General features: G+C 39.4%; 1 protein-coding gene across 5 annotated transcripts in view; it reads right to left on the bottom strand.

The window, feature by feature from the left end:
- Positions 1-16,186, bottom strand: part of LOC126282028 (myotubularin-related protein 6) — a 428,326-nt gene that overhangs the window by 75,819 nt on the left and 336,321 nt on the right. For all 5 annotated transcript variants that reach the window (XM_049981431.1, XM_049981432.1, XM_049981433.1 and 2 more), the window contains one exon: positions 14,674-14,906. In XM_049981431.1, coding sequence (XP_049837388.1) covers positions 14,674-14,906 — 233 coding nt within the window. The remainder of the gene's footprint in view (positions 1-14,673; positions 14,907-16,186) is intronic.

The following is a 16,186-nucleotide window of genomic DNA, read 5'->3' as shown; positions in this document are numbered from 1 at the left end:
GCTCTCCCAAGGCTGTCAGCCTGTATACACACACATTTTCAGGCACAGACACCTATAGCTTTGACAGCATTGACACTTTGTAGCATTGTTCGATGACATTTCCGGACATGGATTCCAATGTAAAACTTAATCTACTGAGTCCCCTCTACTGAGTCCCCTCTACTGAGTCCCCTCTACTGAGTCCCCTCTACTGAGTCCCCTCTACTGAGTCCCCTCTACTGAGTCCCCTCTACTGAGTCCCCTCTACTGAGTCCCCTCTACTGAGTCCCCTCTACTGAGTCCCCTCTACTGAGTCCCCTCTACTGAGTCCCCTCTACTGAGTCCCCTCTACTGAGTCCCCTCTACTGAGTCCCCTCTACTGAGTCTCTTCTACAGCCTCTAGAAGTATAACACTCTGTATACTCAAAATAATGCAGTAAAGAGAGTACAAAAATAGCAAAATATTTTCAGAAGTCATATATGCAGTGCTCTCCGAGGATATTTTGGTTTCAAGTATTATTGTAGAATTTCATGATGTAAACTGTGCCACTTAGTAATACTTCATTTATTTTTGAAAAACTTCTCATTTATTTTAGCTGTGTGAAGTCTCTTGGTTCTCTCATACTACCTAAAAGTCCACCTGAGCTGTTAGAAGTGTTTCAAGGTAGATCAACTATGTTCAATATGAATCCCACAAAAAGCTTGGGGAAATACACTGTCCATCCAGGTACAGTCCAGCATACTTAGGTAAGTCTAATACAAGTGGAGTATGACAGGTAGCCTATAACGTGACTTATCTGGATAGCCACCAAAACCTATTGGCATGCAGAAAAAGTTTTTTAACGGAACTTTGTTACTATCCTCACCTTTAGAATCGAGATCCCCATTCTGTGACACAATGTAACTGTAATGGTAATGCTTCACAGTGATAAATGAAGTACACTCAAGAGCTCATGGTTATTAGGGGCTGGAGGGACTGACTAGCTCTCAAAGCAGGAATCTCTGGTTTAAGGGAAGAGGTACAGACACAGTGAGAATCACCCGTCCAGTATATTGAAAGAACAACATTCTGGGTTATTATGTTAAGTACATTTTATATTTTTACAATGTTGGTGCAACTAATTACTGTAGATCACTTGACTTTTATTAGCATTTTAATAAATTAATAAAGACCTTGACAACTGCAACAAACTTATGCTGTGATGCTGACTTCTTACCAGAATAAGCAACCAATCTCATCTCTGTCTCCAGTGCTCACAAGTATTCTACCAATCTAGTTTACAAATAGATTTCCTAGCCCATTTCAGACAGATCTGGTATTGTTGATTTCTTACCATAGAAATAAACACAAGGAGAACAACTATAATTACCCAGTATTGTCTTGATCTAGGCTTGATCAAAGATTTTCTTTGTTAAGGCAACAAATTTCTGAAATCATGCATTGAAATGAGGTACATCCTCTCAATCTTCTTCTTATGCTAAGTACAAAGTCTCCCTTCACACGTCCCATCCCTTAATGTTAAAACTCTTATTGAGAGACTTTCCCCACAAATAATCCCCTCAATACTAACATTAGCTCACTGTAACTAGTGAAACATTTGCTATGAATGAAAACAAGTCACATCAAATACCAATTTATTTCTAACCATTTCCTGTCTGTAATCTCAACATCACAACCATTAAATTGTCAAAAAGGATTAACAGGCATAAACCAATAGGGTATATACACAATTCCAAGTACCCCATTACAGATCATATTCTGGAACAGGACAGTTGTGCCTAGGTGTCTGCTTTACTCCCATACACCACAGGGACATTTCCTCTAAATTCCAGTTCTTGTGTACAATATGAGACAGCTTTTTGCCACCCACCGGGCCTCAACTTATGACTTTTCTTTTTATTTTCATCTTATATTGTTTCTCTTCTTTGTTCTTACTTTATGTTACAATTTTTCTCACTGTATTGCCCACTTTCCTCCTCTTTTAGCTTGTTTCTAACGGATTTTAACCTATCTTCAATTTATTTGGTACCTCTCTGCCACTTCCAAATTAAGATTTTCATGCCTTGTTCAACACTAACAATCCATTTCTCCCTCTCATCTCATGTGGTAAGTCTCTTTTCACTTTGAGATACTTTTTTTTTTGTGAAAGCTTCTCAGTTTTCCTTCCACCAAATCTTTCCTCTCTTCTGTCAGATGATGCAACCTTTGACAAAATACCTAATGATTTTACACTTTTGTACATGTGGCATTTCAGACTTTTCCAGTGAGATTGATAACATTCACATTTCCCAGTTTTCATCTTAGCCAACAGAATCATTTCACACATAATATTTTGAAGCATCCATGTATGTCCACAGATTAAAAAGTGTATATCTGAACTGCGTATCATTTGAATCCCAACAAAATAGTGAACTGGACTGGCTGTGCACCACTTGTTCATAACAATGATCATTTCTCGGCACTGAATATTGTGTTCTATTGCAAGTCCACTTCAGACAGTTGTACATATAGATAATTGCACTACTGATGAATGATGTATCCCACACTTTTAGTTGAATTAATATCACTGCACCTGTTTATAGAACTTTCCGACATGCTGATCTCGATCATTTGAAAGACAATGTTGCCATCTCTGTATTTCATTTCACATTTCCAAGAGGAAGTGCTCAGCTGATACAGAATTTGTTGGCTGCTTGAATCAGTAGAAAGACTGGTGTTCCACAATTCTTACATTTTGTCCAATGCACAACATATTATACTGAAGCTGGGCTAGCCTACATGCTGGTTTTAGGGACATCACTAGCAACTGAAAGGTATCAACTCGCTTTTTCTTCCTTGGGGTCAGTTTCCTCTTTAGACACCGTCTACTTGTAAGACTAAGATTGTAATTCTTTCTGCCAGTTGGCCAATGCAACAGTAGTAATGTGAGACAAGGACTAAAATTGTAAAATGTGTGACCTGTTGAGTGACACTGCCTACAGAGAGTACTTTGATTGCTACACTACTATCTTTTAATTAGCATTCACTAGCCAGTGAGTCTGACACTCCAGAAGATTCTGTACATTTCACACCTTTTTTTCAATGGTGGGAACATTGTCCCAGTATGTAATGCATAGGCATGTGAGCAGGCAGGAGTCCAGAGCTAGTAAGTGTTAATTGTATAAAAAGACACGGATTGGTGGCAGTAAAAGTTAAAGACGAGGTAGAGAGAAAGATTTATAGTTACAAGTGAGTGGTTGTTCATTAATAATCGCATAATAAAAGTTAAGCAGAAGGAGAAAGTGTAAGCCTTTCTTATGCAAGTAGAACTGAAGTTACTAATTATAATATACAAGAATTAATTGCCTATAGTAGACTGTAATGAAAGTTTAAATTGGTATAGATAAACAAGATCACATAAATGGTGGCTTCTCAAGAATAACAAATTATCAGAACATTCCTTATTGGGAACCAATAAACCATATTGAATACATTGTATTGTCATTTACAACGGATTCCAATGATTTGTAATTGCCAATTCATTGGCTACTAGTTACAGACACATGACAAACAACATGGTTTGTTTCTGGATCAGACATGCCTTGTTGCAAGTTGTCTCCCTTAAAATTCCAATTACTGACAACTAAATAAATAGTATTAAAAGGAGAGCTTACCAGTGCCGTGCCATGTCAAGATGCAATTTTCAGATCTGACAATCATGGGAAGGAACTATAAAATTGACATCTATGCAAGGCAACAATAGGGAACCTCTCATAAGTATAAACTGCAACAGTTATTGGCATGTGCAGTAGAAGTGATGTACCAGTGAAACAATTAACACCATCATCACACAGAAAAGAAGACAGATTACAGTGGCACAAGACATTGGCATCATGACACCTCAATGATGGCAGTGCATCATGCTACCTTCTAAACCAGAAAAAGTTGTATCATAAACGTCTTACTGGTGCAGTGAGTTCAATGAAGTACTTCTGCTGTAGGCATTGCTGGATTGTGAAAAGAATTTGAAGCTATAAAATATAGAAGCAGAAAGTAAGATGAAAGGAACCAATGCAGGAATCTCAGAAATTCCACATCCAAGTGCAATAGTGTCTTATACAAAGTATGAGACAGTGCAAGTGAAAGTAGTAGTACACCAGTCTCGTAAACCTGACAAGAAAACATACAAACAGAACAGGAATGAATCCAGACAAGTAGTGGAGCAGAAAGGAATTTAGATATGCAGACATTCTCAGCTAGCTATGAGTGCATTAATGGGCACGATGTCCTCAAGTGGAAAGAGATGACAAAAAAGATAAAGTAAAACATGGCTGAATTGAAGATGATTAGATGTTTAATTATTAACCTTTGAGCAGGTTTATCATGCAGTTAGCTTCATCAACTGAAGTTACACAGGGGAAAGAGTTAAAGGAAAATATAAAGGGGAAAAACAGACAAAATGAGATTAGTAAAGTTCCAACAAGCACAATTCCCCATTAAAATGAAAGAGAAAATAAAAAAATTATGACGAATGAATGAGCAAATAAAAAAATTATGAAGAATGAGCAACAAATGATGAAGAAATGAGTAATGAGCACAAATGTAGATTTACACAACTCTAATCAGCTGTGACTAGTTGCACCAACACATATAGCCAACTTGGCACACATTTAGTCTCTATAAGAAATAAGACGAAAACCACTGGAGAAAAAAATACTGAAATTAGTGAAAATAGTGAGGAGGGGATTGCAGAGGTCAAGACAGAGTTAGTAACACAAGTGAATATGATTGCTGACACTATAACCACTAACAGTAACAACTTAGGTACCATTGTACAAAAAAGTTTTTATAGAGGAGTCACAAACATCAATACAGGAGTAAACCACCTAAAAGTAAGTGAGGCAGAAGAGGTGCAGGCCTTCAATAGGTGCTGTAACAGATTCCAACCAAATGAAGACTATTTCTTGTAGCATTTTCACATAGGTTTAAAAGAGTTGAGACAAATAATTGGACCAAAACAAAAGGATAGACATCACAATGAAGATGAAAGGAAGAATAGCCATAAATGTAAATCTCCAAGATAGGCAGTCTTCTACAGAAGGTTGAAAATTAGTGCAACCTTCAATGCAAGATGCCTTTAATTGTTTGCACAACTCTGGCTTTAAATCAGGCAGAAAATCGAAAGAGATTTTTGTCAAATGTAAAATATACCAGAGGAAGGACACAATCGACAGCAAATTTTTTAACCTGTGACACTGTTGATTAGGCTGCTAGAAAAATGTTTTCACTTGATGTTCAGTATTTACATTTACTGATGTGTTTCAAGATTAACTCATTATCAGAACATCTGGCAACAGATTACATAAGTCATAACCAACACACTAATGAACATTTTCTGAATCACGATTAACGACTTATTTTAAACCATACAGGGCAAACCTATAAATGTATCTAAGAACAAATGTGGAAGTCTTCAAACACAGTATAGTGTCACAGATGAGCTAACTGCTCCAAAGCACAAATGAGTGTGAAGCAAACTACAAGCTAGCAAGTTCACAAATGAATTCCAGATAGCATAAGTACATGAGTGAAGTGGCACTATGAGGTACTAATGGCAGTATGAAGAAACAACTGTGCTAACAATTAAAATAAGAAATAAAAGAAGCAATATTTTATGAAAATTAACACAGAATAAAATAATGTTAGAAACTTTATTTATATAAATAACAGTCATCTTTGAAAGTCATAAAAAGCAAATTGAGAGCCAAAAGAAGCAGTAAAAACAAAATACTGTATAACCGAAAATGGTAAAAACACAGAAAGATTGCAGCTAAAATGGATGGAAATCATATCGAGACATATGGTAAACGAAAAACTAGGAAGTAGGATAATGGGACTAAAGGAAGAATACCATTTTTACATAATCAAATCTTTTATATGCATTTTCAAGTATGCACAAAGCACTAAAGACTTTGGTATATTGTATAGAAAGATCAAAGACAAGACGGTTCTGTTTAGGCATAGTGAGTCAGATTAGGTGGAAGACAGAGAAACAAAACAGTCAATTTCTGGTTTTCTGTTTTTCTTATCCCATGGACCGAAAATGTAATCCTATCAACATCAAAGAATGGTGACTTTGAGCACTACAGAAGCAGAATTTGTGACAGCCAGCAGCGCCGTAGACGTGATATGGTGGCGAAAGCTGCTAAGTTATTTTAGAAATAAATGCGATTAAGCAACAAAACTTTATATGCCTAATCAATGTGGTAAGACACATAAAAACTCCTAATATTCATAAAAGATTGAAAAACACTGATACTCAATGTCATTTAATAAGAGAAAAGTATGAGGAGGGAGCAATCATTATCAAACATGTTCCAAGTGAAAATCAGTGTACGGACATTTTCTCCAAATCACTGATCAAAGAAAGGTTTGCGATGTTGCGCACAGGTTTGAATAGTGTCAGAAATAGATTTTAAAATGACAGAACAGTGGGAGCGTAGAAATTGAAATGTTACTCTTGTTTTTAAAATCGTTGTTGTTGTTGTCTTCAGTCCTGAGACTGGTTTGATGCAGCTCTCCATGCTACTCTATCCTGTGCAAGCTTCTTCATCTCCTAGTACCTACTGCAACCTACATCCTTCTGAATCTGCTTAGTGTATTCATCTCTTGGTCTCCCTATTCGATTTTTACCCTCCATGCTGCCCTCCAATACTAAATTGGTGATCCCTTGATGCCTCAGAACATGTCCTGCCAATTGATCCATTCTTCTAGTCAAGTTGTGCCACAAACTCCTCTTCTCCCCAATTCTATTCACTACCTCCTCATTACTTATGCGATCTACCCACTTAATCTTCAGCATTCTTCTGTAGCACCCCATTTCGAAAGCTTCTATTCTCTTCTTGTCCAAACTATTTATCATCCATGTTTCACTTCCATACATGTCTACACTCCATACAAATACTTTCAGAAATGACTTCATGACACTTAAAACCATACTCGATGTAAACAAATCTCTTCTTCAGAAACGCTTTCCTTGCCATTGCCAGTCCACATTTTATATCTTCTCTACTTCGACCATCATCAGTTATTTTGCTCCCCAAATAGCAAAACTCCTTTACTACTTTAAGTGTCTCATTTCCTAATCTAATTCCCTCAGCATCACCCGACTTAATCTGACTACATTCCATTATCCTCGTTTTGCTTTTGTTGATGTTCATCTTATATCCTGCTTTCATTGTACGTAAGATATTTATTGATGGCACTACAGTAGAGTTAATTTTTAAGTTCCTTGGGCATTGCCCCTTTTTGTTTATTCCTTGTATGTTCGTCAGTCAGTAAACGTTTCCTTTGTATTAATATGTAGAAAAAGTAGTTCCTCAGTATACCTGAGTCTGAATGAGAATTCTCATGAACCTTATAACAGCCACCTGACTAGTCTATTTCCTATATCAATATACCTTCAGTTCATGGATTACTTTCATAGGTAAGTATTTAATGTGTTTCACATTTGAACCCAGCATCATCATCAGTTTATCATTCACAGTTAATGAAATGATTACAGAATGCTTATATTCAAGAAGTTTTTGACATTAAGCAAGTGTGCTACTCTGCAAGTTGTTGCCATTATTCCACTCCTTATATATGTAGGGCATTCATTTGCAAATGGATGAGGAGTGAGCAATTACTAACTATGGTAAGATTGCTCTGTTTATATTTACTATGGTTATTTCTCTTGCTGAGCATACTAGCTCTTGCTAGCAACATCCACCAGATCAGTTAAGGCAAATGCCTGAAATGAACTTCCGAAAATGAGATGGCCAATGTGCTCCCCAATCTTTACCTGTAAGTGTTTGTGCTTCATCAATGAGTTCATCATCAATGGGACAACAGTCCTCAAATTTCCTTCACTTGCCACTGTATAGGAGATATGGTAGCTGGCATCATATAATCACAGTTCAGAAGCAGAGCAGTGTGATGAAAGATAGTATAAAGTGACCAGTACTAACATAAATATGTGTGCAAATGTTCAGCTGATATGATGATGTGACCTCAGATCAGTCTGGTATGAGTCATTCAGCAAATGCACAGCCATTTGTTATACCTGGTTGATTTACTTTAGGGAGGAGGATTAGGATCTAAAGTCCACTCAACAACAAGATAATTAGAAAAAGAGCACATACTCAGATTGAGAAAGGATGTGGAAGGAAATTGGCCATGTCTTCTTCAAAGGATCCATCCTAGCATCTTTCTAAAGCAATTTAGGAAAACTCAGAAAATATGAATCTGGATGGCCATCCTCCCAAATGCGAGTTTGCTGTATTACTACAGTGTCATCTTGCTGGGTATGCAATTAAGGACCCAATAGTAAGATAATACAGGAAAACCACAATCTGAAACAATTAATCAAATGAGAAATCATTTATACAACCATTAATTCATAAAGAAGACAGACAATTTATAAATATTTCATGAACCAGAGGAGGTTCTACACAAGGAAAGACAGTCCTGGTCCATTTAATTCTTCCTAGATATCTGCTACTGTTACACATGAAGAGGAGACTGAGTGGAATTTCTGAAGTAAGTTGTTAAATGTTACAAGTACTCTCCCGTGGACTGATTCCTCCGGTAAGAAAGCACAAGAACAGAAGTACTAAGAATGTCTTATTTCTGTTGCACTGCGTTCTTCCTGGAAATATATAACAGACACATGACTCAAATTCACTTTTAACCTTTAGATGTTGTGTGAGCATTGCACTCATTAGCAGCACCAACTACACCAAGCCCCCAGATGACATTTCATTGCTGTCTGTCATAGAATAAAGTAAATTTCTATGTAATTATTTATTATAATTTACATTAGGCATTTGGAAATTGTCAATCCATGGACAAAAATTTGTGGTTTCAACACATCAAGTATAACAAGTTCTATGTACCATGAAGGTCAGATCACCACACCCACCAGCACATACAGTATACTCTTGGAATGGAACTAGCAGCTGTCTGTGTTTCTTCATGTCATGAGAGATTTTAGTTCATTCACACCACACTATCAATCCACATACTGTAGGCTCGGCACTTGCATTTCTGTGAACATATACTGGATGGTTGAAGCTCCATAATTTTAAAATCCTGTATAATCTACACTGAATGAAGTCATGTCCATATGCTTGTACCCTCCCGAAGCAGATGATGAACTGGCAGATACCAGAAGATAAACATATCTCAACTACGCAGCAAAAGCCTACTTATAAACTTTCAGGAACCAGTTTGAAGTGAGGCATCTAGGAATATACAACAGTCACCAATATATTGCTCCCACAGGGATAATTAAACATGACTAGGGTAACTGAAGTGTGCACAGAGGCATTTAAGCAGTCATTCTTCCCACATTCGATTTGTAAATGGAACAGTGAGAAACTCTTTGCTGTGGAACATTGGAAAGTACTCTGTGCCATTCACTTCACAGTGATTTGCAGGTAATGCATATACAGGGCGCTAGGGGTATAAGTGTAGATATTTCTACTGATGGCTAAGGACAGTGTACTGAACAACATTATATCAGTATTTACTTCATTTGCACGAGTAGTATGTTTTCAGGTTGGTTAGTACCTCTAATTACGCATGACACATGTAAGCAGCAGAGTACGGATTGAAATGAGGACAAGTGGACACAAAATTTATAGTCTATACTGACAGAGCAGTCAAGGCCATGCAGAAAACATCAGGTACTAAATTAAGTGATATGTTTGTGGGAAGGCTGTTAGACACATGGGAAAAATAACCAACACACTGAAGTGTGTACATGGTTAAGATACCAACGAATCAAAATATTTGTATCTTTGCCCTAACACCCTACAAATGTAGAAGGTTCATCCAATAAAAGTGAAGACCGCAAATAATAAATAACAACAATAACCCACAAAATCAAACAATGGAAAATCCAGGACAGACTACTGACAGTATTATGAAAAGGATAGTTGCTACTCATCACATAGTGGAGAAGCTGAGTCGCAGAGAGGCACAAAAAAAGACTGTCAAAAAAGTAAGCTTTCAACCAAAAACGCAAGCGCAGCTCACTTACACATGACCACAGTCTCTGGCTGCCGAGGCCAGACTGTGAGTAGCAGCATGTGATGGGAGAAGTAAATTGAGTGGTGGGGGTACGGAAAAGGCTGGGGAAGGGAGGGGAACAGGAAGGGACAGCAGGGGAGGGTGGGAGATGGTAAAGTGCAGCTTGTGGGAGCGTACAAGTACAAGGTGGGGAGCTAGGTGCAATCAGGAGGTTGAATGGAGGAGAGGAGGTCAGAAGACGGGGAGCAGGGAGGGGGGGGGGGGGAGAAGGATAGAAGTAAAAACACTGTGGGAGCACTGGTGGAATAGAGGACAATGTAGTGCTGGAATAGGAATAGGCAAGGGGTTAGGTGGGTAAACGACAATGACTAACAAAGGTTGAGACCAGGAAGTTTACAGGAATATAGGCAAGTTCCCACCTATGTAATTCAGATAAGCTGGTATTGGTGGGAAGGATCCAAATGACACAGGCTGTGAAGCAGTCACTGAAATGAAGAATGTCATGTCAGGTGACGTGTTCAGCAACAGGGCAGTACAGTTGTTTCTTGGCCACAGTTTGTTGGGGCAATTCATGCAGACAGAGCTTGTTGGTCGTCATGCCCACATAGCATGCAGCACAACTGTTCGAGCTTAGGAAGCTCATGACTGGACTGGAGTAGGTGGTGGTGGGTGGATGTGTGGGGCAGGTCTTGCGTCTTGGTCTATTAAAGGAATGTGAGCCCTGGGGTGAGTGTCTGGGAGCAGGGGTTGTGTAGGAATGGATGACTATATCGTGTAGGCTCAGTTGGCGGCAGAATACCAGTGTGAGAGGGGTGGATAGGACATTTCTCATTTTGGAGCATGACAAGAGGTAGTCAAAACCCCTGTGGACGATGTGATTCAGTTGCTCCAGTTGTAGGTGGTACTGAGTCATGAGGGGAATGCTACTCTGTGACTGGATGGTAGGACTTTGGGAGGTGGTGGGTGACTGGAGATAAAAGGCACGGGACATCTGTTTTTGTTACCATTTGTGAAGACCTCATTGAAACCCTTGGTATAAATGGATAGAAGCTGCTCATCAAAACAGATCCGGCTGCCATGGGTAGCTAGGCTGTATGGAAGGGACTTGGTGCTATGGAATGGGTGGCAGCTGTCAAAGTGGAGGTATTTCTTGAGAGTGGTAAGTTTTATGGATGGAGATACTGATGTAGCTCTCTTCGAGGTGGAGGTCAACATCAAGGAAGGTGGCTTGTTGAGATGGGGAGGACCAGGTGAAGCAAATGGGGGAGAAGGTGTTGAGGTTTTGGAGGAAATGTGGGTAGGGTGTCCTCACCCTCAATCCAGATCGCCAAGATGTCATCAACGAATCTGAACTAGGTGAGAGGTTAGGGATTCTGGATGGTTAGAAGGGTTTCCATCACGTGCTGCTGCCTGCAGTCTGGCCTTGGGAGCCAGAGCCTGTTTTGTGTGTGTGTGTGTGTGTGTGTGTGTGTGTGTGTGCACGCGCGCGCCTGCCTAATCAAGGCCTTTCTGGCCAAAACCTACTCTTTTGACAGTCTTCTTCTTGTGCCTATCTGCAGCTCAGCATCTCTGCTATATGGTGAGTAGCAACTTTTCTTCTCATAATATTGTTACATTCCATTCCGGATATCCATTGTTTGAACAATGTATTATATTTCTTTATACTGAGAATCAATTGCTAACTCCTGTACCCACCAACAATCCACTGCAAGTCTTCCTGCATTTAGCTATAATTTCCTTGTATAGCAATTTCTCCATATACCACAGCATGAACTGCAAACAGTCTCATGGAGATTCTAATGTTATCTATTAGGCCATTTGCAGATACTATAAGCAGTTATTATCCTATAACACTTGCCTTGGGTACGCCCAAAGGTATTTTTACATCTGGAGATTTCTCTCCATTAAAAATGACATGTTTTCTATTAGCTTGAGACTATTCAATCCAATCATAAAGCCAGTCTGATTTTCTGTATGCACATACTTTGCTCTCGAGGAAAGAATGGGGAACTGTGCTGAATGCATTCCAGAAGTCAGGGAACTTGACCTTTGCCTGGGCACCAGTATCTATCACCTATTGGTTCTTGTGAATAAACAGCATAGCATTGGTTCCCCGCAATGCTGTTTGTGACATTCATGTTGATAACTACAGAAGATACTTTCAGTCTCCTGTAAGTCATAACAGATAACATAAAATGTGTTCCAGAACTCTTTAACAAGTTGACTCAGAGCTATAAGCCTATAGTCGTGCATATATTTTTCCAATCACTTGGTGCACTTTGGTCCTCCTCCAACCTATGATGATGAGTGCTAGAAGAGCTGCAATTTCTGTCAAATACTCTATGGAGAATCTTAAAGGTATTCCATCAGGTCCAGTACCCTGTCACCTGATGAGTGGTTTTAGTTGATTTCCTACTTTGATAGTTGTCAGAGAAACCTGAGTATGACCTTCCTCGGTGAAACAATTTCTCTAGAAGAAATTCAGTATTTTTGCCTTCTCTTTGTCACCCTCTGTTTTGGTGCCATTATGGTCTCTAAGTGACAGGACAGATGGCTTTATTCTGTTTAGTGATTTAACATAGACTAAAACTGCTTGGGGTTTTCCGTCAGTCTGGTACATACAAATTTACTTTTGAATCTGATGAATTTTTCACCTAAGGCTATTCTTCGGACAAATTTGACTTCTCTTGGGTTTTATTTTGACAAGATTTTTGATACAATTAAATCTGCACTGAAGCTCTTTTTGCATTTAGAACAGCCTTCTAACATAACTGTTGAACCATGGTGGCTTCCTTCCGTCCCTCACTAATCTACTCAGTACATACCTGTCTTAAGTCATAATGTACAATACCCCTGAACTTTTGCCTTTTGCCTTTAAATATGTCTGCTTGTGTCTGTGTAGGGATGGATGTGTGTGTGTGTGTGTGTGTGTGTGTGTGTGTGTGTGTGTGTGTGTGTGTGTGTGCGCGCGCGCGTGTATATACCTATCCTTTTTTCCCCCTAAGGTAAGTCTTTCTGCTCCCGGGATTGGAATAACTCCTTACCCTCTCCCTTAAAACCCACATCCTTTCATCTTTCCTTTTCCTTCCCTCTTTCCTGAAGAAGCAACCATCGGTTGCTAAAGCTAGTAATTCTGTGTGTGTGTTTGTGCGTTTTGTTCATTGTGCCTGTCTGCCGGCGCTTTCCCGCCTGGTAAGTCTTGGAATCTTTGTTCTTAATATATTTTTCCCATGTGGAAGTTTCTTCCTATACTAACAAAGAGATAGAGGGGCTGGCCAGTACTTACCTCAGCTCAGTACAGCCGATAGAAACACAAAAAACAACCGAAAATTTAAGTTCCTAGCTTTCGGAATAAATGTTCCTTCATCAGGGAGGAGAGAGGGGAAAGAAAGGGAAGAAGGGAAAGTGGATTTAGTTACTCACAACCCAGGTTATGAAGCAACAGGGAAAGGAAAACAGGGAAGGTAGCAAGGATGGAGGCATGGTTGTCAGAGGGAATATAAAACAAAGATTCCAAGACTTACCAAGCATATATATATTAAAAACAAAGATTCCAAGACTTACCAAGCGGGAAAGCGCCGGTAGATAGGCACAATGAATAAAACACACAAACACACACACAGAATTTCGAGCTTTCGCAACCGGCGGCTGCTTCGTCAGGAAAGAGGGAAGGAAAGGAAAGATGAAAGGATGTGGGTTTTAAGGGAGAGGGTAAGGAGTCATTCCAATCCTGGGAGCGGAAAGACTTACCTTAGGGAGAAAAAAGGATAGGTGTACACTCGCACACACACACACATATCCATCCGCACATACACAGACACAAGCAGACAATTGTAAAGGCAAAGAGTTCGGGCAGAGATGTCAGTCGAGGCGGAAGTACAGAGGCAAAGAACCCATACAACAAATGTGGCAGCTGCTACGGACTAGGACTCAATTTGTTTATATATGCAGAGAGAGTATATCCCGTCTTCTGATGAGAATTTCTTAAGAGAAATCCTAATGAAATGTCTGGTCAAGTCAAATGTATACTATCATCATCAGTTATAGTATTTACTACTTTAGAACTGTGACAACAAAGCTGGTATTAAAATAAAAAGTTCAAATAGTGGAAAGTCCAGGCTGGAATAATGGCAGTATTATAAAAGTATACATTGCTATTCACCATACAGAAGAAATGTTGAGTCGCAGGAAGGCACAACAGAAAGACTGCTAGGCATTTTAGCTTTTTGAGCAAGAAGCTTTCCTCCAAAGGAGAAAACACACTCACACACAAACACACACATACACACACACACACACACACACACACACACACACACACACACACACACAAAACCACTGTCTTTGACCACTGTGTCTGTCTATAGTGACCAGAGACAGATTCTGTTTTTGTGTGTGTGTGTGTGTGTGTGTGTGTGTGTGTGTGTGTGTGTGTGTGTTCTCTACTTTATAAGAACACCTGTTGGGCGAAACCTAAAAATTATAGCAGTGTTTTTCTTGTGCCTGTCTGTGAGACAACATCTTCTCTACAAGGTAGGCCACAAACTGTTCTTTTAACGATTTTAAGAGGTCACTATATTGTGACCTTGAAGTGGCAGCTACTACATTAGGAAACAGGTTAAATGTTACAACAATGTTACCTGAAAACCTTGGATGGTGCGGTAATACGGATCAAGGAAGATTCCAGCAAGTGAGCACACCTGGGCTGTCCTGTCCCATCCATCTGAACAATGTACTACCACACTCACTCCAGATTCCACAGCTTCCGCAATAAACAGAGATGTTTCTAGAACTGCCTTCACGTGTCTCAGCCAACCTGAGGACTCTATACCACCCAAAAAGCTGCCCATTGAAGGAGCTTTCAGCTCACAAGCTGTAACAGAAAAAAACACTTCATACTTTTACAACAAACAAAATTGCTGCTTTTTCTGCAAACTTTAGGTTCCTCTACAACAAGATACAAGTAGTTTTATCATATACATGCGGCTTGCTGGTCACTTATAAAATGTGAAACAGATATCTGTGAAAATGCACTTCAATTCATCCTTAGCAAATGTGATGAAGCGTATGGCTACCCAGGTGACATGAAGATGATGCTCTCAAGAAATTAAATAGTTCTCTCATTATCAAAAGAATAAATATCAATTGATGTGTGGAATAATGAAGCCAGCACACACATGAGACTGTTTATCAGAGAAAGTGCTCCTGCCTCAGAGTTGTGTCCTGTTTAGATGAAGGTAACTTCTTTTCAGCCTGTGATCCTTTGCTGGCTTTTCAGCGTAGTGCTCAATAACTGGAATGGGCTCATGAACATTGTCACTGAACTATGGAACAATGTCAGAGTGGAACATGGCCCAATAAATTCTAATTGTATTGAGTTGATGGGAATGTGAGATTGTGGCATATGTTCCTTAAAGCTATAGATCACGTATGTCACTAGCATCGTCCCCTGGCAGAAGGTGGCCAACTTAGGGTCTGAGTTGTGCTCACATGGTCACACAGACCTATGGCTACACTGAAACAAATTATGTTTTTAGATATAAAACATACTCTTTTTTTACCCATCTGAGAAATTTTCTCCTCTCTTGATAAACAATGTATTTCTTTTCTTTGAACAGCAGCTCAGTTAACACATTCATCCCTGAATAAAAACACACTTTTCCAGCAACATCCTAACAACCATAAAAAGCTTGGTTACTAATGAACGATTCATTGGTGACTAAATCCTATACCAAAAATGTTACTAACACTAATGTAAACTGGTTCCAGCACACAGAGAGTAAAGCACTGTGGACAAACTCCATAGGACAAAATTTTTTATCCTAAATGAAATCACTAACAAATGGGTTTACAGATATATAGGCTCTCCAGCAGGGATAAGACTTCCTCAAATCCTGCCCTAAAATGAGACCCATCCTTCATAAAATCCTCCCCACTCCACCAAGAGTGTCTTTCCGCAATCCACCTATCCTTCATAACCTCTTGGTTCATCCCTATGAAATCCCCAAACCACCTTCCCTAACCTCCGGCTCCTACCCATGTAACCGCCCCCCCCCCCCCCCCCCCCGGTGTAATACATGTCCCATGCACCCCCACCACCACCTACTCCAGTCCTGTAACTCGAGGTGTGTACACGATCAAAGGCAGAGCCAT

The sequence above is a fragment of the Schistocerca gregaria genome, chromosome 7, assembly GCF_023897955.1.
Source record: "Schistocerca gregaria isolate iqSchGreg1 chromosome 7, iqSchGreg1.2, whole genome shotgun sequence".
Classification (NCBI taxonomy): Eukaryota; Metazoa; Arthropoda; class Insecta; order Orthoptera; family Acrididae; genus Schistocerca; species Schistocerca gregaria.
This window is presented reverse-complemented; position numbering and strand designations above follow the sequence as displayed.